At 39.1% G+C, this 22,535-nt stretch overlaps 1 protein-coding gene across 1 annotated transcript in view; it reads right to left on the reverse strand.

Annotated features, from left to right (window-relative positions):
• The window catches only part of MICAL2 (microtubule associated monooxygenase, calponin and LIM domain containing 2), a 357,507-nt gene that overhangs the window by 148,485 nt on the left and 186,487 nt on the right, over positions 1 to 22,535 (reverse strand). The window contains 1 exon segment of the mRNA XM_030200975.1: positions 21,160 to 21,268. Within this exon segment, the coding sequence (XP_030056835.1) occupies positions 21,160 to 21,268 (109 nt within the window).

Genomic DNA, 22,535 nt, shown 5'->3' on the forward strand with positions numbered 1-22,535 from the left:
ACCAATTTTTGAATTGTGCCTTGCCTATAATTGTGGACTTTAGCAGTAATTATCATTTAATAGATTTTCTTTATAAAATGTTTTCTTGCATGGTATGATAATACTCCTTTTCTGTACAAGTGTATCTTGTAAAATTCATTAAAATTGCAAAAAAAAAAAAAAAAAAAGATATCCTTTTACAAAGTATTCAAGTATCCTTCAAAAATATGAGTGGGAGTGCCCAGGCAGCTGAAAAGATGTAGATGAAGATTTATCAGCTACTGTAATCAACACCAATGCCTTAGGAGCAGGACTTTGAACAGATGATTGCACAAGAATGGGATATTCTGCGCTAAAGGATGGTTCCACAGAAGCGACACGGATACTGCACTGATGCTTTTGCACAGCAAGAGAACCCAAGCACCTTAGAAGGAATTTATCAGAAGAAGAATATGCGCTGGTCTGCTTGTACTAACTAGTTCCTTGGCTGGACCTGATGCAAGTGTCCAAGACAACCTTTGCTCGCAGCTGCAAGAATTCAAGCAGCAGCTGTATAGGATACCTCAAGGGTCTCTGCCCTTTAGGGACTGGATTTGGAGGGCCACTCTGCCAGGTGTAACCAGGTCACCCTTCCAGGTGGGACCGAGGCTGTCCCTGCTTAGCTTCAGCTGACTATAGCGCGCTGGGCCATCCAGGTCACCTCTTTGTTAAGACTGGCTTCTTCCCACTCTGTCTCTCTCTCCGCTAGTTTGAGCCAGTTAAAGCCCTCCGTCTCGCTCTCCACATGCTTCCAGAGACTCCAACACACTCAAAGTTCTTAGAAAAGTCACAGACTTTATTGCTCAAGTTCTTTTAACATAGTATTAATCTTCACTTGAATCACCTCCTTCAGCATGGATAGTTCAGCTCATTATTAACAGTCATCATTTCACATAGTTCAGTCCTATTTCCAACATGACAGTTGCTGATTCTGTTTTTAAGCACCACCTAACCCTCAGCAGCACTATTTTTGATGAGCAGTTTCTGGGTTAGTTGCTTCCACCAGCCTCCTCTCCACTGGCTCACTTTTGCCTCCCCAACATCCACAGTCTAGGCAATACAGAGGCCACAAAAGCTTTTACCTTTCCCCCCCCCCCCCCGACTTTGTGCCAAACCAGCCACCTCCATACACTCTACCCCCTCTTCTCCCTCCACTTCCTCTTTATTGCACTCCATATCCTCCTCCTCCTCCCCAAGCTCCCCCAGCTGTTCCTCATTCCCCGGATCAGAACTCATCTCCCAATCATTCACTCCTCCCTCCCCCTCCTGAGAGTCCAGCTGATCCCGCAATGGCTTCTGGGGAGAGTAGTTTTTCCCCTGAACTAGAGATTTCACTGGCAGTTTGGCCACTAAAGGGCAAACTGCTCGCTTAGCAGGGATGAATGAGGAAGGACGCTGATGTTTAAAGGAACAGCTACCCCCCAGTTCTCGTCCCAGCACTACAGAGTGCTCACACAGGAGACTAAAGGCTTCTTCAAGAAAGATTGGCTGCTCTGTGCAGAAGAAGTGTTTTAAAGAGACTTATCCATGAGCAACTTTTTAAAAGGGTTTTCAAATGTTCTCCGAGTGATTAAGATGATCTTAATACAAGAGTTCATTTGGTTTTGTTCAGAACTGAGGTACAAGAGGCATTTGGTGCGAGTGTCAAAATTCTGGATTTTTCTGCCACATTTCAGGCAAGGACAAAAGCCCAATTTGGGTGGCATAACAAAAAAACAGAATTATAAAGACAACAAAAACAGACTACACAAGAGTTTGTTTTACATCTGTTTGGCCGAATGTAAAAAAATAAGCCGAGCAGACTGAACTAAAGTTCTAAGTTTTGGGAGAGTAGTTACATTTCAGCACCGTCTGATGTCACCTTGCCACCTGCTTGTCAACGGAAAATGTGGCGTACACTTTAAAAGGAAATAGCATAAGAACATTTTAAGTATGATCTGCCCTGGTTCTATCTTCTGCCACTGACACCTGTATAGATAGGGCAGTAGAAGATTTTTTATGAGCAAGATTTGAATGTTCAAAAATATTTACCTCAATTTCCTTTTTTAAAAATAAGAATCTTGATTGGGCTACACCATAATATTGGAGAGCAGTATCCAAAAGTGCAGGTTTTAACAACAATTGAACTGCCGTTCTGTTCCCTAGCCCATTTTTCTTTGCTATAGTTTCTGTCCTGCTTTAGATACCAGAACACATTCAATCTATATTTCAGTGGTTCATGTAGGAATTCAATGGCTTAAACTTGTTCCAAAAGATCTGCAGCAGGAAAATAAATAGTTTAGTCATTTTGACAGGTCCAACCAAAAGAAAAACACTTTTGTTTGTAAATATTAGTATTTCAATTTCATTCCATGCAATAAATCTGCATGTCATCCTTTAACAATAATTTTTCACCGGGAGATCAACAGAACAATTTTCAAAGATGCATTCATGTGTGTGCATAATGAACATGTGTGTTTATTCATATAGGAGACAGATTGGTGAAAAGCAGAAAACTCTTACTGCTCAGAGGAGTGGCCTAGTGGTTAGGGTGGTGGACTTTGGTCCTGGGGAACTGAGGAACTGAGTTCAATTCCCACTTCAGGCACAGGCAGCTCCTTGTGACTCTGGGCAAGTCACTTAACCCTCCATTGCCCCATGTAAGCCACATTGAGCCTGCCATGAGTGGGAAAGCGTGGGGTACAAATGTAATAAAAATTATCAGAGGCATTAACTTAGGAACACAGTTCAAAGTGTTCCAACCTAGTGAAATGCCTTCTAGGATCTTCAGCTACCAGATGTATTGACCAAATACTGAAAGTGATCTGAGAAAAGAGCAAGGCTTCAAATACTAATGTTGTAATTCACCAGGGGACAAATGACCTGGCCAACAATAGAAAGTTTACAGCACAGAGAGTGTTCAAGAACCTTGGGGAGGGACTGAAATCTTTGGTTCGGACTGTGGCTTTTTCTGAAGTAATTCCCGCATGCGGGAAGGGAGAGGAAAGATTACGCAAAACAGTGGGTTTCAATAAGTGGTTTGAGTCTTGGTGTAAAGAAGAAGGTTTTAGATACATAGGAGCATGGAGTAATATTTGGAAAAACAACAGGCTGTACTGTAATGATGGGCTACATCTTTCTGTGATGGGAAAAAGGATCCTTGGGAAGAAATTCAGACAGTATGTTTCTAGACATTTAAACTAGACGGCAGGGGTGACAAAAGGAAACAAGGGAATTCAGAAAGTCACCCCCAGAATAAACATGATGGCAGAGGGAAATGTCATCTAAATATAGAAAACCACCTAAACTCACTATGCAAATGGAAAGCAATGAGCACAAATGCTCATAGTCTAGGTAAAAAGGTTCAACACTTGCAAGCCCTGATGTTTGAAGAAAACTTGGATATTGTTGCTATTACTGAAGGTGGCAAGGGCTGGATGGGATACATCCCTGGATACTGAGGGAGCGCAGGGAGGTCCTGGTGGGACCTCTTAAAAATGTATTTAATAGATCTTTAGAGACGGGAGAGGTTCTGTAAGATTGGAGACGAGTGGATGTGGTCCCTCTTCACAAAAGTGGAGACAGGGAAGAAGTTGGAAACTACAGACCGGTAAGTCTCACGTCTGTGGTAGGAAAAATAATGGAGTCGCTGCTGAAAGAAAGGATAGTTAACTTTCTAGAAGCCAATGGGTTACAGGACCCGAGGCAACATGGCTTTACCAAAGGAAAATCCTGCCAAACGAATCTCATTGACTTCTTTGACTGGGTGACCAAAGAAGTGTGCTAGATGTAATCTATTTGGATTTCAGCAAAGACTTTGATATGGTCCCCCACAGAAGACTTGTGAATAAGCTGAAAGGGCTGAACTTAGGACCAAAAGTGGTGAACTGGATAGGAAACTGGTTGACCAACAGGTGGCAGAGCGTGGTCATAAATGGAATCCGTTAGTAGGAAAGGAAGGTGAGCAGTGGAGTTCCTCAGGGGTCGGTGTTGGGACCTATTCTGTTTAATATATTTGTGAGAGACATTGCTGAAGGAAGGAAAGGTTTGCCTTTTTGAGGATGACACGAAGATAGTCAGTAGAGTGGATACCCTGGAGGGAGTAGAAACAATGAGAAGGGATCTCCAAAAGTTAGAAGAATGGTCAAGGGTCTGTCAGTTAAAATTTAGGGAACAACACAGACGGCTTTTTGCATTAAATATTTTGAGGACATTAAGCTGTGAATCAAGGTGATGGGATTTTGTTGGAACTTCTAGCTAACAGTATTGCACAGTACTGGACTACATTTGAGAGTTGGTAATCACCATCGAGAACATCATCTTGGATAGCATTTTGAATACAACACATACAACCTACTCCATTTAAAGATAAGTAATATGGAACTTGATTATCTTTTTATTTTGAAAGCAGCATTCAGTTAATGGAGGTAGGGTTGGACTATGTGCTATGATGGTGGTATGATGGTATTATATATAACAAGACTCTGGTCTGTGTAATACACCAAAAACATTATTTTATTTTTCTTTTTTCATTATTTTAATTTTTGAGTTAAGGTTTCTATATAGAGTTTATGGTGTAAGTTAAAATTTAATGCCAAGAAGTGCAGAGTGATACATTTGGGGTGCAAAAACCGAAAAGAGAGATACCGAATAGGTGGGGAGAGATTAGTAAGCTCGACTCAGGAGAGAGACCTTGGGGTGTTGGTGTCAAGGGGATATGAAGGTGAAGAAACAATGTGACAAGGCGACAGCCGTGGCCAGAAGGATGCTAGGCTGCATAGAGAGGGGTATAATCAGCAGAAGAAAGGAGGTGTTGATGCCCCACTACAAGTCATTGGTGAGGCCCCACTTAGAGTATTGTGTTCAGTTTAGCAAGATACAGCCTAAAGATGTAAAAAAAAAAACTGGAAGTGGTGCAAAGAAAAGTTACAAAAATGGTATGGGACTTGCGTTGCAAACCGTACAAGAGACTTGGCGACTTGAACATGTATACCTTGGAGGAAAGGAGAAACAGGGGTGACATTTCTGTGGCCAGTAGTTCCCTCTCCCCCATTATACTTTCTGCAAATAGCTAACCTACTTGGGTTTGCCTATACTTTAACCTTGCCCTGTATGTGTGCGCATATGAATGTAAAAGCCAAAATTCTGCCTAAGCACTATTCTGCAAATATGTGCATTTGTTTCATAGTGAGTGTTTGACAGATGGGCGTATGAATAGGTGGAGTCTGGGAAGATTGTGAACAAGACCTACACTTTATGCACATAACTTCTAGAATACTGTAAGTTATATGCATATGTCCAGCATTTATTCATGAGCACGTACACCAGCTCCACAAAGGAAAGTAGGTGCATTATTATTGAATTACCCTCTATTGGGGAGATTCTACATATAGCGCTTAAAAACTGGTGCATAAATCAGTGCCGACTAAGCGGTGCCTAGATTTAGGTGCGGTATAGAATACGCTTAGTTGGCATCCTAGCGCCTAAAACTACACGCATCTATTTACACCAATGAAAACATGGCGTAAATCGCGCACTGGGCCATATTCTTTAACTGTGTGTGTAAATTTCAGAACGCCCACAAAACACCCATTTCCCTACCTATAACCATGAACCTTTTTGCCTGCACACATTAGAAGTTAGGCGCACTGCATTACAGAATGCGCTTATTGAGTTCTGCATATAAAATCTAATTAGTGCCAATTAGTGCTCATTATGGCTTGTTAATAGCTGTTATCAACGCTGATTAGCTTGTTAAGTCATTTAAGTTATGTGCGTTGTTATAGAATACGCTTGGATTTTGGCGTAGATCTCTAGGCGCATTATATAGAATCTGGGGGTATATGTCATCCAGGTCTCCACTGTTTGAGTTCTTCATTATGTTCCCTGTAAATTATCCAGTACTTACCCGGTACGTTGAAATGTAAGGAAATTCATTCATTTCCCCAAATCAGATTATTTATTTGTTGCATCTGTATCCCACATTTTCCCACCTATTTGCAGGCTCAATGTGGCTTACATAGTACCGTGATGGCGATGGCCAATTCCGGTATGACAAATACAGAGTGATATTGTGGTAAGGTTCATGTGTGACAGAAACATTAGGGAATCAAGGAGGAAGAGTTAAGTTGTGTCCAGTTTGAGTATTAGTTTCGTTGTGTGCAGGGTCCAGGCATTTAAGTTGGATCATTAGGGTATGCCTTTTTGAACAAGTTAGTTTTTAGTGATTTCCGGAATATGTCATGCGTTGTTTTCACGGCATTTGGTAATGCATTCCATAGCTGCATGCTTATATAGGAGAAGCTGGATTATATTTCTCAACTCAGCAGCAACATGGTGCAAACAGAATATTTTATAAGCAAAGCATGTTTCTAAGCCTCAGACATGCACAATTATTAGTAATGTACACAACAAGAAGCTGCATACTACAAGCAACCCCTCCTCCCCCCAAAAAACAAAAACAAAACAAAAAAACACTACAGCAGAGGGAACATTAGAACAATGATTTTGATTTCAAAACAAACAGTCCTCCTAGTTAATGGAGAGCAATTTCTGTTAGTCTGGTATATTAATGGGCACTTCAACAAACAACATGGAAACACAACACTTTAAAACAGCTGTTGCAAGAATGACAAATTTCAGAATAGCATTTACAAATATGCAGGCAGCGAGGATCCTAATAAAACACTGGTATGAGGAATAGGTATAGAGAAATGCACAAGCCAAAAGCACAGAAACTCCACTGTAAATACATTAACAATTCCAACCTTTTTGAACAAAGAATGAGTCTTGGCCCTAATATATTAGAATAGTTTGTGAAAAGACAAAGATACCGTTTGATAAACCATCAGCTCATATCTCTGAGCTTAATTTTTTATAGATTTCAGCCCCTGGCAATATGAATTTTGTTTTTACAACCAACATTTCCTACCCCTCAAAGTCGTCATAAATATTAACGATGAAAGTCATTTGATTTTTTTTTAAATTCATCACTAGAAATGGAATGCAAGGAATGTGTGGGTGGCAAATGGAAGACTGTCTATCAAGATAAGCTGTTCAATATGAACAGTACTTGGCTGCAGTCAGTGTCGTGCTGACAGATACCCACTGCACCCAAGTTTATGTTACCCTCGTTTTGTTTCAATACATTTCATCCCTTTGAAAGACAAACTCATTATCACTCATTAAAAAAAAAAAAAAAAGACAATCCATTAAAGCAAGAGGGCAAGAGGTTGAAGGCAAGAGGTATTACACAGAGAGAATGCTATTTGAAACTACAAATTTGGTAAGAACTAGTGCTTACCATCTTGAGAACTAAAAGTGATCATGAACATCTGCCAACATCTTTTGAATGCTATGAACCACATTTCTTTCAACAATTATAAGCCGAAAGGAAAATGAGATCCAAATGGTAGTGGTGTTACATATGGCCTCAGGCAGAAACCAAACAGTCACCATAAGTTGCCCAGTGCATATTTGAAGTGGGAGAAACTAGAGCACAGAAAGTTGAGGTCTGGAAACAATGCTCGAGATTGCCTTCTATCCCGCTTAAAATGCCAATGATACCTTTAAACAGGCAGCTTGTGTGGTGACACAAATTTATCAGCTGTATGCAGTAAAATGTGGGCCAGACTGCTGATAACCCAGGGTGGACCAACATTCAGAGGAAATAAAGAGTGCCAATTGAATAGGAGCCATTAAAAGTCAAATTAACAGCAGAAGTACCAGTGTAAGAATCCTTACTTTTTACTTTTGAGCTTTTTTCAATTTAATGACTATGGTTGAAGTATTTGTTTCATTGAAACATGGAAAATGACAGCAGATAAAGACTCTGGGCCTGCTATTTAAAATTATTTAAACAGCCAGGAGAAGCTCCTGGCCATTTAAATTGCCTATCCGGGAATAACTGGGAATTTTCAGTGGCATTGAACTGGACAGTGCTGCTGAAAATGTCTGGTTGGCACCCAAGTTGAAACCAGTTATTTTGGGGGTGTTCTGGGGGTGGAGTCAGCACTTAGATGGTTAAGGGGGACTTTTTACTAAGCCCCGGTAGCATTTTTAGCTCACGGTAGAAATCAGTTGATGGTAAACACCGAGATACACATTATATTCCTATGGGCATCTTGGCATTTACCGCCAGCTGACTTCTACCGTGAGATAAAAACACTACCATGGCTTAGTAAAAGACCCCCCAATTTTTCAGCACTTAACTGTCTAGATTCCTCAGCAATCAACATTCTTGTTCACTCTTTCATGATCTCAAAACTAGATTACTGCAACTCATTGTTCTTAGGTCTTAGAACAACAGACATTAGACGTTTACAAATGATTCAAAATACAGCTATAAAATTGATTACCAGAAAAAAGAAATATGACCATGTTACCCCTCTTCTAAAAACTGCACACTGGCTCCCATTTCCTCACGTGTCATCTATAAAATTTTAGTTCTGGCATACAAGATCCAACAATCCAATGAACCGCTCTATCTTTTACGGTTATTGATCCCATGTACCTCTCAGAGATGTCTTCGTTTGTTGTCCCAAAATCTGTTGGTCGTCCCATCTTTTCGCGATATCAGGAATGAACACACTTGAAAAGCTATTTTTTTCCATACAGGGACTGGACACTGGACACTGGCACAAACTACCATTATCACTTCACCATCAAACCTCCCTACAACAATTCAAAACTGACCTGAAGACCTTCTTAATTTTGGATGTATTCTCTTAACCTCCCTTTCCTCCCCTCTACATTGAGAACGTGGGAATGACCCTGTCTGACTGCTCAAGCCCTTTTCCTCCCACTTCTTGCTTTCCTTTCTGATTTCGTAGTTCCACCTCATTTCCCTTTTTATGTTTTGTAGTATTACTTGTCTGTTTCATAGCTAAGATGTACTTTTTAGAATGTAAACCACCTAGATTCTTATCATGAGAGGCGGTATAGTAAAACTTTAATAAAACTTGAAACTTGTAAGTTAACTGCATCAGTAGAACCACTAAAACAAAGTCTTATCTTTATGTGGTTCAACATAGTCAGTTAAGTACTGAATATTGCACTTAACCGGCTATGTTTTTGCTGCCTCCATATACCTGGAAATTCAATGCTGGAGTTTGGACGTGGCCCGGCATTGAATTTCTGGCGATAATGTCAGCAGCAGTCAGTTTTTTGCTGACCGCTGCCACCTGAATATTAGTCTGTCCATCCATATCATCTACCATCCCTTCCTCTCCCTTAGAGATCCTATGTCCTTGTCCCACACATTTTTGAATTCAGATAGTCTTCATCTCCACCACCTCCACCAGGAAGGCCATCCCACACATCCATCACCCTTTCTGTAAAGAAGTATTTCCTTACATTACCTCCTGAGTCTATCCCCTTTCACCTTCACCTTCTGCCCTCTCATTCCAGAGCATCCTCAAAATGAAAAGGTACACAGGAAATTAATACCATAGATAATAAGCCACAGAACAGATACATATCATGGAAGCCCAAATTTCCCCTCTGTGGAATGCAGGAAGAATACCGTGGATCAAATATCTCCCAATATTAGACTATTCAGGTCATGAATTTATAAGAATTAAGGCCATTGGCCAGAAATACCAGATGCTGGAGTTCTTGAAAAATAGTTCTCTACAGAAGGACTAATCCACAATTCAAGGTGGACAACTTGTGAAGTTTTCACAGAGTCATGATTTCTAATTCAAATGGCTCTACAGTGTATCATTTTCAAATCACCATTTCATCAAGACAAAAACTATCCCCTTTCCCAGGTTTCCAGAAATGGTTGCGCTAAGGTTTTTTTTCTCCTCAGAATAAAATACAGATTTTGTGAATCTTGTAGTAAGATCTCAGAGAGAGCGAGAGATCGAGAGAGAGCAATTACAGAATTCTATAACTTGTACATCAATGAATGCATGTTAAAAATAAAGAGGAATTGACAAGAAAGAGAGGAAACCATGAGAATGATAAAGAATTGCATTTATTTCTGTTTACAGCGTCAAATACCCTAAACACAGCTGGACAAAATGGCATTGTGCAGAATACAAAACTCCATGTGACACAGATACAGATTTGTTTTTTTCTTCAAAAAAAATCTTTTCACTTGGTAAAATTAAGCACATGTTTCTAGGTAAAAATAAAAATGGGGAGGGAGAGAGAAAGAGAGTACTTTGGTTGGCTTTCATTACAGGTAAGAAAAGTCTGAAATAGAAGATAAGAGAAAATTGTAGCAGTTGCTAATAATTTGAGATATAAGATCATGCCTTGTCACATGCCTTCTCAAGTGCTGCCTAAATGATACATGCAGAGTTTAGTAAAGAACTTTAACATCTTGAAAGGATGCATACGCAGTTTTGGTAAATAGATCAATGCACAAAATGTTAAGCAGTGTGCTCAGAGTACAAACAATATGTTTCAGTCTTAAGGATGATTAGGAATACGCAATTCTGACAGTTCCCTTCTTTCGTTGCTATGGATATGCAAGGAGGAACACAGACTTGGCTTATGAGGACATGTTCTTTTTGGGTTATTCCCATGGGTAGTTATTTGAATTGGAATCATACTGTTTTTATAGTGTTTGGATCTTTATCAAGATTTCCGCTAAACTTTCTTGAAAAACATGGCATAATATCGCAGAAAGCTTTCTGAAGTAAAGGGAATTTTCTCACTCAGACAGGAAGGCTTACGTGCCAAATCTTTAAAGCTGATTAGAGGGGTGTTTTGGCAAACTTATTGCACCAAAAAGTAGTTTAGGATATCATAATGAATTATTTTTACATTTTTATGAGATTACCTAGATGACATATGTGACCATCTGGGAAAAGGTGATTAAAGTAGCAGATTCAAAATGTTGAGAATGGCTGATTTTTCATGTCATGGGTCCATAAGCAGTCTGCAAAAGTTACATTTGAATTTGTGTAACTTTTTCTTTTTTAACTTAAAAGGATGGGGTTTGGACTGTTTTATTAAAAACTGTTTACTCTAATAGAATTCATTAAAACCTCATTTTTTGTTTCTGGAGACTTTAGCAACCTTTACACAGAAATGGTCACATGTTAGTTGCTCTGATTTTGGCTAATGACAGCGAGCTGCCTCTAAACATAACTACTCTAGGACTTACAGTAGTTAACAATTTGTGAGATCCGAGTTTTGTGTGTGTGTAGGGGACAGATATTGGACTGAAAACCTTTTGAATGCCACATATCTAACATCCAGTTTGCTTTCGTTTACGTTAACTCCACAGGCGAGGGTTTGCAAAATAGAGCATGGGGGCTTTTTTTGGATGACACATTTAATAAAGTCATTTTCATGTGGCTATAAAATTCTGACTGGCGTAAAAGTATTTGCGATGACATGATAGTGTGAACTCTGCTGGTAGGCTTGTGCAAGGACAGAGTGTGGGTGAAGCTGAGTTGGACTTCAGAAGTACAAACTCAGATTAGAAAATAGGCTAAATTTACACATGAACAATCAAGGCGTGGACACTTACACCTACTCTCAAGCAGATTTCTGCCACTTACACTGGTATTTGAGTAAAGTGGTGTGGTAGCTGTGTTAGGTAATTAGAAATAAAACAGAGAAAAGAAAATAAGATGACACCTTTTTTATTGGATTAACAATAATTTTTTTATTAGCTTTCGAAAGTAACCCTTCTTCTGAAGAACAGGATCTCCCTTTATACATCTTCAAGGTCACTAAGGTCCTCCCAAAGAGTATTGCTAACCACACCCTCTCCAAAGGACGTCACACAATGTGATACCCACAAGTGAGCCTTCTCTGGAGTAGCCCCCACACTCTGGAATGCACTCCCTGAAAGGCTTCGCTTAACATGACTATCTCTACTTCAGGAAGCAGGTAAAAGTTTGGCTCTTCAACCAGGCCTTTAACGGAAGAAGTAAATGACTATAGCAGGAAATGTTTATCCACTCCCACTTCTACCCTAGCTAAGATAATGTTCAAGCAACTTTCTTTAAACTAGTCCCTTATTTTCTTACTCCTGCTACTCTATCTTATCTATCTATGTGTTTCATCTTTGCTTACACCCTATGCGGTCTTTTAAAATGTTTTATTGTGTTGACACTGTAATGTAGCATACTATGCCATACTTTGTATTGTTTGAATATGTTTACTGCTATAATTCTCTATTGCTTATGTTTGACGTATTATTACTTGCCTTGAGTGAATTCCTTCAAAAAGGCAGTAAATAAATCCTAATAAATAAATAATTACAAAATGTATTAAGTTGGTCCAATAAAAAAGGCATCATCTTATTTTCTTTTATTTGTTTTGTTTTATTTTTATTTATTGCCGATATTTGATAGAGACACAAGGATACCTATGTTTCTTTATAAAATGGCTCCTGAATAGGCACTTACTTGTCCTCTTAAACTAAGTGTTTCCCTATAAAATGACCCTCACAATGTTTTAAAATCTACAAAGGCACTCCCAGGTTGGAAAGGACAAGTGTTTTCCTTATTCTATAGTTCCTTTCTTCTCACATTCAAGGAAGCTGTAGAACAGCTTAGGAAGCAATGTATAAATGGACCTCAATTTGTTGAAAAGGATTAATGAGGCTTGATGGGACTATTTGAAAATCCCCCTACCCCATGGGGGTAAAAGTGAAAAACACTATTTTAGAACAGAAAAAGGCAGATCTACGAGGGGGGGGGGAGGGGGTTTCATGTAGGACTGTGAAGTAAATATAAGTATTTCAGTTTGAAATCACCATGCATACCTTATCACAAGTGTGTTGTTGCTGTACCCATTTGCAGGTCCAGGGGTATATGTCACAACAGTTTCTCCCAAGACTACTCTCCATCTCCCCATGTTCTCTCAAAATGTCCCACTTAGAACTGGCCTGGTGGCTCAGTGGCAATGCTATGCAATGCCCTGTAAAGGGTTCCAGGTTCAGTACCCAAATCAGGCCTTCCACACCCTGGATCCGATGGGAATACTGTGGGAGGAAACATTCAAAATTCCTGTAAGAAAGCTCTCATGGGATAGGATTCTGGGAGGCACTCTGGTGCATGTTTCCTTTTAACAACCAGATTAGGAACAATAAAAGGGAAAGTCTATTAAAATAAAGGAAAAAATCCCCAGGTAGCCGCAAATAAAGGCTCATGTGTAAGAGACCTTGTAATATTTATGAAAAAGGAGGAACTATCATAGGAACATCAGCATTGTCATACTGGGACAGATCAAAGGTCCATCAAGCCAAGTATCCTGTTTCCAACAGTGGCCAACCCTGGCAAGATCCCAAAAAAGTAGAAACAGATTTAATGCTGCTTATCCTAGAAATATTTAGGAAGTGATCCAAACTTTTTAAAACCCCTGCTAAGCTAACTGCTTTTACTACATTCTCTGGTAATGAATTCCAGAGTTTAATTATACATTAAGTGAAGAAATATTTTCTCCAATGTGTTTTAAATTTACTACTTAGTAGCTTCATTGTGTGCCCCCTAGTCCATGTATTTTTGGAACAATAAATAAGCGATTCACGATCCAAGATGGCGACGGTGTGACTTGCACCGACAGACGCGTTCTGAATAGTGCTCAAGCTGACTCTGGAAAGAGCCTCTTACCTGCTGTTTCAGATGGGTAAGAGACGAGGGAAAGTCAGGGAGATTCCCTCTGCCCCAGGTGATAAACCCCCGCTCCAACAGCCGACGCTCGAACACTTTGGAATTGCGTCTGGCTCAGGTATGACCTCTACTCCTGCTGATGGAGTCCGCCCCTCGGAGCTGACCAACAGTGTCGACGGGGCTTCTTTGAGCCCTGTCCCATGTACAGCACCACCCCAACCAGGAAGAGAGAGCTTTGTGGCGAGTCCTGTTGCTTGAATCCTGTCAGGTGAAAGGAGCATTCAGGCAGGGAACTTGCTCGAAGCTGGGACAAACGCTGTAAGCTTGAATATTCCAGAGGAAAGCTCTACTCCTGCTGTGACTGTGAGTATCCTGGAACAAGTTGCTAAAGCACCTCCACTGGTTTTTGAGGGGAAGTTGGAAAGACCTGCTGTAGTGACATTTAAATTCCACAACTCTCTCTGCTTTACAAACTATGATAGTAAAGAATTCTGAAACTATCAAGGTTTTGGCTGGGTCTACATTGAAACAATTACAAATTAATGATCTCCAAGCAGCAGAGGTAAAAACCCTCTCTGGCAAACTTGAAAAAATGGAAATCATGGAGCAGTCTTTGATTACAGAAAGGAATTTTGCCTCTAAACGCTTGGAATATTTGGAGAATCAATCAAAGAGACTTAACCTAAGAATTATTAACTTTCCTAAATCTCCACTTGTGTCACCAGTACAAATGGTTAAGAAATATTTAGTAGAAATCCTGGGACTACCTGAAAATTCTTTACCACCTATTACAAGGGCATACTATTTGCAAATTACTGGGAAAAACCCAGATAATTTAAACCCTCAAGGTGTAATGAACTTGACTGAGTTCCTGGAATCATCTCTGGAAGTTGTCATGCAAAGAACTACTTTGTTAGTGACATTTGCATTAGAATTAGATAGAGATGTTGTACTCAGACTGTCCTTGAGACATTTGAATTCTTTATTTTTAGGTTCAAAAGTAAGGGTTTTCCCGGATTTATCCAGGGAAACCCAAAAGAGAAGAAACTTATTTCTTTTACAGCGTCCTAGGGTAGTAGCTTTAGGAGCAAATTTTCAATTGAAATCTCCTTGTGTTTGTAGGATACTGTATCAAACAAAGCAATACCAATTTTTTGAACCTAAGCAGTTAGAGGATTTTCTATTAAGCAAAGAGGGTGTAACTGTGAAAATTTAATCCTGAATGTAACACTGTATAGTAGCTTGGATTAAGTCAACAGAGCATGGTGCAGTCTTTGGTTTAACAATTAGAGAATAGGCTTTGTTATATTAGCTTATAATTTAATTTCTTTTTCTTGGATCAATTCCTAAATTGTGGTCGATAAGAGTTTTTTTTTTCTGTTTCTCTTAGTATTACTGTTTTCCTATGATGATGTTGCATATTTCGTGTATTTTATTCAAGATTTATTGAATATTGTAATTATTAAAATTTGAAAAAAAAATAAGCGAGTCACGTCTACCCCATTCCACTCCACTCAGTATTCCCTCTTTGCTACTAGAGGCCAAGTGACTACCTGTATGGATCGGTTGCATCACCACTAACAGTATGGGAAAGAATCAGAATACTCTAAAGATGGAGCAACTCATGGATGATACTCTATGCATTTTTCCATCATAGTATTTTATCATCATGATTTTGGAGTAAAAACTGGGATCTCCATTTTTTTAGATAACAAAAATCCACTCCATAAGAAATGCCAAGTCAATTTCTTTAATATTACCTTCTCTTGTCTACATGCTACAGTTTAAAAATGATAACTCTGCATTGCTTCCAACTCCAAATAGCTCCATAATAAAGAAAATGTAATTCCCATGTATATATCATTACACATTGACCACTGGCCTTAAAGTTGTCTGAATCACCATTGGGATTTTAGCTGTGATCTCCCTAATGTTATGTCATTTGAAAGTGAAGAATTTTTAAGAACATGCAAACAAACCTACAGTTCTAACATGAAAAGAAACTACATGATTTTGAATCGAATGCAGGATGGGTTAGATTTTCATGCTGAAGAGTTTGTCCATTAATATACCAGACACAAAGATTGCTCTAAAACTGTTAGAAAAAGACTGAATGCTATTAAAAATATTAGGAGCGTTAGTTTCAAACTCCTCATAACTAGAAAGCATGTTGATCACCTTACAGCAGTAATGCATCAGCCAATGAGTGGGCATAGCACTGGAATGTTGAAATGAACTAAAAGCGATAAAAGAAGAGAGAGAGGCAGGAAAGAGATGATGAACCAATGATGTCTAGTCTGATTGATACAAAAACGTGAACAAATTCTATCAAAAATGTATATCAAAATGTAGAAAAACATTATACAAAAATGCTTTTTTTTTTCTTTGTTAACAAGAATGCTTATGAACTTTACAGACTGAATATCAAGACTAATTAACATGGCAGCATAATGCCCAAATGAGAATTTAAGCATGTGATTTGAGAGATTTTAAAGAGTTGACACCTCCACAAAGCACTTGCAATTGTTTTTCTAATATATGCTGAAGCAAAGATGTATTTCAAAACACTTTTGTAGAGAATGAATGAACCCCTTTCTCAGGTGTTGATGGGTAATGATAAAGAAGAGAATATTCTTGGCTTTCTTCCAGCCAGTCCCATAGGAGATTACATTTATTGAAAAGGTAGCATTTCTTTTTATATTCCAAGGATTATCAATATTGGGACATGGGTAGGAACATCAATTATTTAAGAATTAAGGAGGGAAGGTACTGCTGCCAATGTTATATGTATCTGACTTTTCAGAAGTAAAGTTCACTTGCCCTGAAAATGTACAATACACAGAAATGCAAGTTCACTACCATACAGTGTTTGATCCCACTTTTTAATAGGTTATCAACCATTTGTGGATCAGATTTTTCTGCATATCCCTATCTTGAGACTGACAAAACCATTTTGCAACCACTTGTTCAGGAACATACAGTATATTACACAGGGTCATAAAAGGAAACTGACATTCTTGCATTAAGATCAATAAATTGTCTTGGAAACAATCAATTTCTAATACTTCTAAAAGCAACACAAACATGCTAAAGAAACATTTTCCAGTGGAAATCTCAATGCTATGAACTATATTAGAACAGTGTGAAATTATATTCCTTCTTACCCATCACAGGTATATGACTTTTTTAATGGATGACTAAGGCATTCATCAGTGTTTCATGTGGCCATTTTTCCATTGGAAAATAGAAAAGCAGTTAAAATTATTATAATTAACACTCTCATTAAATAAATAACTCTGTAAACTATTTTTCATTACATTTCATTTAAGTAGTCATTAACACAAAAGCATGCATGTCTCAGTAAACAGTAATGTATTGTATAAAAGATCTAACTTCTTTTTGAAGAATGGGAAACCTCTCTGAATCCTTCCATTGCATTTCATAAAAGAAAATAGCAAACAACATTCTTTGGAATCAACATTCAGTGTTATTTAAGAGGGCAGAAGATGTTCATAACCACTTAAACCACGCTGAGTGGGCCAGCTCAGGGGCGCTTAACTGGGCAGTGCTGCTGAACATCCCCCTGACCACCATGGCACTGTCTGGTTAATGCTGGGCCAGTCCAAGGGAAGAGTTTGAGCAGAGATAGCACTTAACCAGGTTGCAGTGAAATTCAGTCCTCTAACCAGTTAAGTAAGGGGCCCTTTTACTAAGCCACGTAGGCACCTACGTGCCCCCAACACACACCAATTTGGAGTTACTGCCCGGCTACCACGTGGCCAGTGGGGTAATTTCATTTTTTACATATATTTTATTTTCTGGCGCATGGTGAAAATCAGGCGGTAACACCAACTTGACGCACATAGGCGATTATCGCATGGTTAACGCGAAAGACCTTACCACTAAGTCAATGGCGGTAAGGTCTTAGACCCAAAATGGATGCGCACCAATTTTTTATTTTGCCGCACGTCCATTTCAGCAAAAATAAAAAGAAGGCATTTTTGCAGGCAAAATGAAAAATAGATTGGCGCGCGCCCAAAATCTGCGCCTACACTACCGCAGGCCTTTTTTCAGCGTACCTTAGTAAAAGGACCCCTAAGTGCATAAAGGTAGGATGGTATAAAGGCAAAAAGCTGCCCTAACTGGACATCAGTCTGAAAGTGGTTAACTTCTGGGTGTCAAATCTGTCCTACATATTCAGTATCGGCACCTGGACATGGTCCAGCATTAAGGGCTAGATTCACATATGCCGCGGGAAAAAAATACGCCTAGGTATATTCTATAAAGTACACCTAAATTTTTATAGAATACGCCTAATATTCTGCATGGTTTATAGAATACGGTGAGCACCCATCCCCCTGACTAAATTTAGTCACGGGCAGTTTCGTCAAGTAAAACTTGGTGTAAATGTCAACACCTAAATTAGGCGCAGAGCAGGCGTATTCTATAACAATGCACATAGATTTTAGAAATGCCCGTGACCCGCCCATGGCCATGCCCCCCTTTCAACTGGGCAACTTAGAATTTATATGCTTAGACAGTTGTGCGTGCAAATTCTAATTAATGCCAATTAGTGTCAATATTTGCTTGTTAAGTGGCAACTATCAGCACTGATTTGCTTGTTAAGTAATTAAGTTGCACATGCAAATCCAGTATACGACTGGATTTGTGCACAAAACTTAAGTCGCACTATATAGACTCTGGGGGGTAAATGTCCGGGCTGAATTCAACTGCAGCTGTCAGCAGCTAAAAAACCGCTGTTCTGCCATGGGCTGAATATTTGGGGATTTGATTTTTTTTTTGGTAACAATAGTTTGATGAAAATTAATTTTCTCCATAGACAAGATATGGGAAACAGGGAGCTAGGAATTCAGAAACTAATCTAAGCAGTATATTATACAACTATGTTATATCACAGGCACGTCTTTGCAGGGGTTCTAAAACCAGTCCTCGGACACATGTAGCCAGTCAAGTCTTCAGGATATCCACAATGAATATGCCTGAGGCAGTTTTGCATACAATGGAGATAGTACTACTACTACTACTATTTAGCATTTCTATAGCGCTACAAGGCGTACGCAGCGCTGCACAAACATAGTGCATGCAAATTTATCTCATGCATATTCATTATGGGCATTCTGAAAACCTGAGGACTGGGTTGACAACCCTTGGTCTATGGAATCTTCAAGGTAAATGCATTTTCTAGTTCTCATGTGCATGTTACGTTTTTGGAATCACATGCAGCACACTGGATCTTATTTGCACTTTTTGAGCTAGTCAGTCTTTGTTCAGCACTTGTATGCTATTTTCACAATAACTGGGTTTTTGTATTTTGTTATGGTCATGGCTATAAGAATGATTTGTTTGGTCTGTAAAGTTTATAAAAACATTAAACATAAAGTTTTAAAAAATAGGGGCAAGTCATTGTTTGCACAGCTGATAGCTGCTCATGCACCTATGCTGCAGTCATTGGAATCAATTCAGATGTTTCTGGAGACTAAAAGCCAACACATGAAAACAAAATATTATTGGCTGTTTTACTTTAAAAATGTTAATACTGTTGTAAACCTCTTACATAAGACTGTTATGATTGTCACTTGGTAGTCTAATGCCAATGTTACATTTCATAAGTCCTTTTTGAATATCTTTACTCAAAAGGTACCCCATAAACAAATGTCAGTTTTGAACCTTCTGTTAAGGTTGTTGCAGTTCTGAGATTTTCTGTCACTTATTGTTAGAGCATTTTTTATTTTATCTATGTGAATGCAACACTAACATTTCAATATAATGAGGCTGATATGAAAAGCATGTATATGACACTGACTGCCCAAGTGCTTTTTCTTTTTTTAATTAAAAAATTCTGGCAGTTATATAGACAGTTTTGGACATTTTATTTACAATATGGTCATAAAATATATGTCCAGAAAAAAAGGAGCATTAGGGAGCTGGACAAGCATGGACCCCCCCCCCCCCCCCCCCACACACACTTTTATCAAATAACTTGTATGTTTAGCAGCTTAATTTCACCACTTAATGTATAAAGTGGTGAAATTAAGCTCCTAAACATACAAGGTATTTGATAAAAGTGTCCACTTAAAGTTAAGTGGATTTTCAATGCTGGTATTATATGAATAGTGCGTGCTAAACATTAGCATACGCTAAACGCTAAGGACACCCATATATTCCTGCACGCTAAAAAAACGTGTGTGCCTTAGTAAAACAGAGTGCTCATGTATAAGTTACAGTTTAACATTAAATGGCAGCTGTAACACTGAATAACCACTTCTATGGATGTAACACCCATTGGGGTCGAGATTCAAAAGGATTTATCGATTAACATCCCAGGTTAGCTGACTAAATCCTTTGCTATCAATATTCGGGGCTGCTGAATAAAGGTTTTGGCCATGCAATTCAATTATGCAAGCCTAAGATATCCAGATAAAAATATCTGGATATCTTTAACCAGATATATTTAGTGGCACCCCACTATCCAAATAACTAACTGACTATTTAGCTACCTAACTGAACATTTTGTCCAAATAAACTTTAACAGGATAGGCTGCTGCTGGATAATGTCTTCACTGTATCCAAGTGGGTTGTGCAATTAGTTAAACTTATTCTATATAAGACTGTAATAAAAATGAGTCAATTTATTCTAAACTAATCTGGAGTTCATTTCTCTCTTCTACATACAGTATTAAAGCAATTATTTGGAAGTCTCCTCAAATTTACCTTGATGTTAAATAATGAACGTTCAGTGTTAAAAATTATTCTACAATGAAAATGGCCACTTATGGTAAACACAAAATAATGCATAGAAATTGATGCATAAGTTAAATACAGTTTTCTTGAAATGTTTCCAGGCAGATAGCAAACCTTGCAACCCATAGAAAAGAAGAAAGCAAGAGCAGAAGGGGTGTGCCATGTTCAGGCTTCCAACCACAATTAACCCCCTCCAACATCCCTGCTACATAAAGGAATGCCAAAAAGGGGCTCCTTCATCAGTCGTTAAATGAGACTTGAAAAACATAACTCCAGGGAAATGGCTCGTTGAAATTGAAAAAAGTGCAAGTATGTTAGTGATCCTTCATTTGACTTCCCTGGGTCTGAGAATGATGCTGGACACTGAGTTTTGTGATATTTTTGCTACATAAATTTCTAAAGATGGATTGAGCCATTTGTTTATGGAATTTTCTGCTCTTTTAAGTGCACATGAAATGCAAAAAAAAAAAAACCCATCCCTCTGTTAATTGTGGAAATCTGAAAGGCACATTTGTGAAAAGACTTCACATGAGCTTGACCCCCAAGGAACTCTGCACCCATTGAAGCAAATTTTCAGGTGATAGCCCTGCTTCTTGGTACATATCTGTAAGTATCTCTAGGAGCACATACAGGAATGGCACACCAAGGCCCAAGAGCTCATACAAGTACGTGTAGTTGTATGCATTGTCCCTGAAATGGAGACCGGCAGCGCGCAGAAACCCATGCATCCAGTAAGAGGCTTGTCTTGGAATGTCAAGCAGATCCCGTGCCACCCTACAGGGCCAGCTTACAGTTTTCGCAAAGTAGGAAGCCATGATACCTGGAGGGCTGTCCTCTGGGCTGCTAACAGGGCTTTCTGTTGTTGCTAATGCTTTGGGTTTTTCATTTTTCCACGTTTCATCATCATCATCATCATTATCATCATCAACCTAGAAAGCCAGGTAACAAATCAGACGAAATGAAAATCATTAATGGGACAGTACAGAACACAGCATCTGTTCAAAAGTGCAGGATATCTTAAGACTTCTAGTCTTTGCAGCCCTCAGTTTCATTGCGGGTGGCATCTTTTGAAATGGACTATCCTAACGCATTTTTGACTAGCTTTCAAGAAGTCTACTTCTTTCACCTCTGGAACGGTTTAAGACTGAACTTCAAACCTACCTCTTTTTAGAGGTCTTTTCGCTGCTCTCCATCACTCCCATTCTTAGGCTCTGGCACTATCAGGCTCTGAGATTGCTCCCCCTCCTGTTCTGTCTCCCCCCTCCCTGCCACACACACACACACTTTCCTATCATGACTAATGTAGTTCTCCCCCTTTTCCCCCGCTTTGGTGTGTTGTCCTTTCTTTCTTCTCTCTCTTTTTTATTAGGCTGTAAGCTGCTTAGTTGACACTGATGATAGGCAGGGTAGCACGTTCTTAATGAAACTGAAACTTTTGTTTCAAGATGACCAGTCATGTATGAACAATACACCTTCACCATGTCATTGGCAATTCAATATTTTGCAGTGCACATCATTTTTTTGTTTAGACAAGATTGTATGTAATGTTGTTAAAAAAAATGTTCAGACTTCATTTTTATGTTCCTGCTGCACAATGACAAAGTGAAGTACGGCAACAAGAAAAAAAAATGGCCTTAGCAAATCAGCACAAATAAGCAAAACTAGTACATGGAAAATAAATGAATTTATGCAGGGACATGGCTACCATTTACCAAGCCTGGCAAAAAGCCTGGGGCTGCCCATTGGTTGGAACCACCTGCAGTTGGGCCAATAGAGGTTTCATGTTTGAAAAAAGAATCTGAGGCAGATGGTGGTTCTGGGAAGGTAGGTGTGGCCAGGCAGTCAATAAAATGCTTGAGCACTTCTTCTTGGGCTGCCATGGGACCAAAGTCTCACGCTATGAGCAGTATGATAAGAAAAGAAACCCCCAGTTTTGGAGCTGGGATCCTTAATTGACTTGCCTGGGATACGCAGTGCTTTAAAATCTGCTAATTACATATGTAAATACTGGCACTGATATATGCTACTGCCTGAACAAGTGCCGGAATTTACATGTACAGACCCCCAAGTGATGTGGCTCTTTATTAAAAAAGTATATTTTTGTAAAATGCGCTGTCCTGGCTGAGAATCAGGGAAGACGAGTTCAAATTCCACTGACCTTGGGAAAATGTCAATTAACCTTTCATTGCCGCAGAT

The sequence above is a fragment of the Microcaecilia unicolor genome, chromosome 4 (genome assembly GCF_901765095.1).
Source record: "Microcaecilia unicolor chromosome 4, aMicUni1.1, whole genome shotgun sequence".
NCBI classification, from domain to species: domain Eukaryota; kingdom Metazoa; phylum Chordata; class Amphibia; order Gymnophiona; family Siphonopidae; genus Microcaecilia; species Microcaecilia unicolor.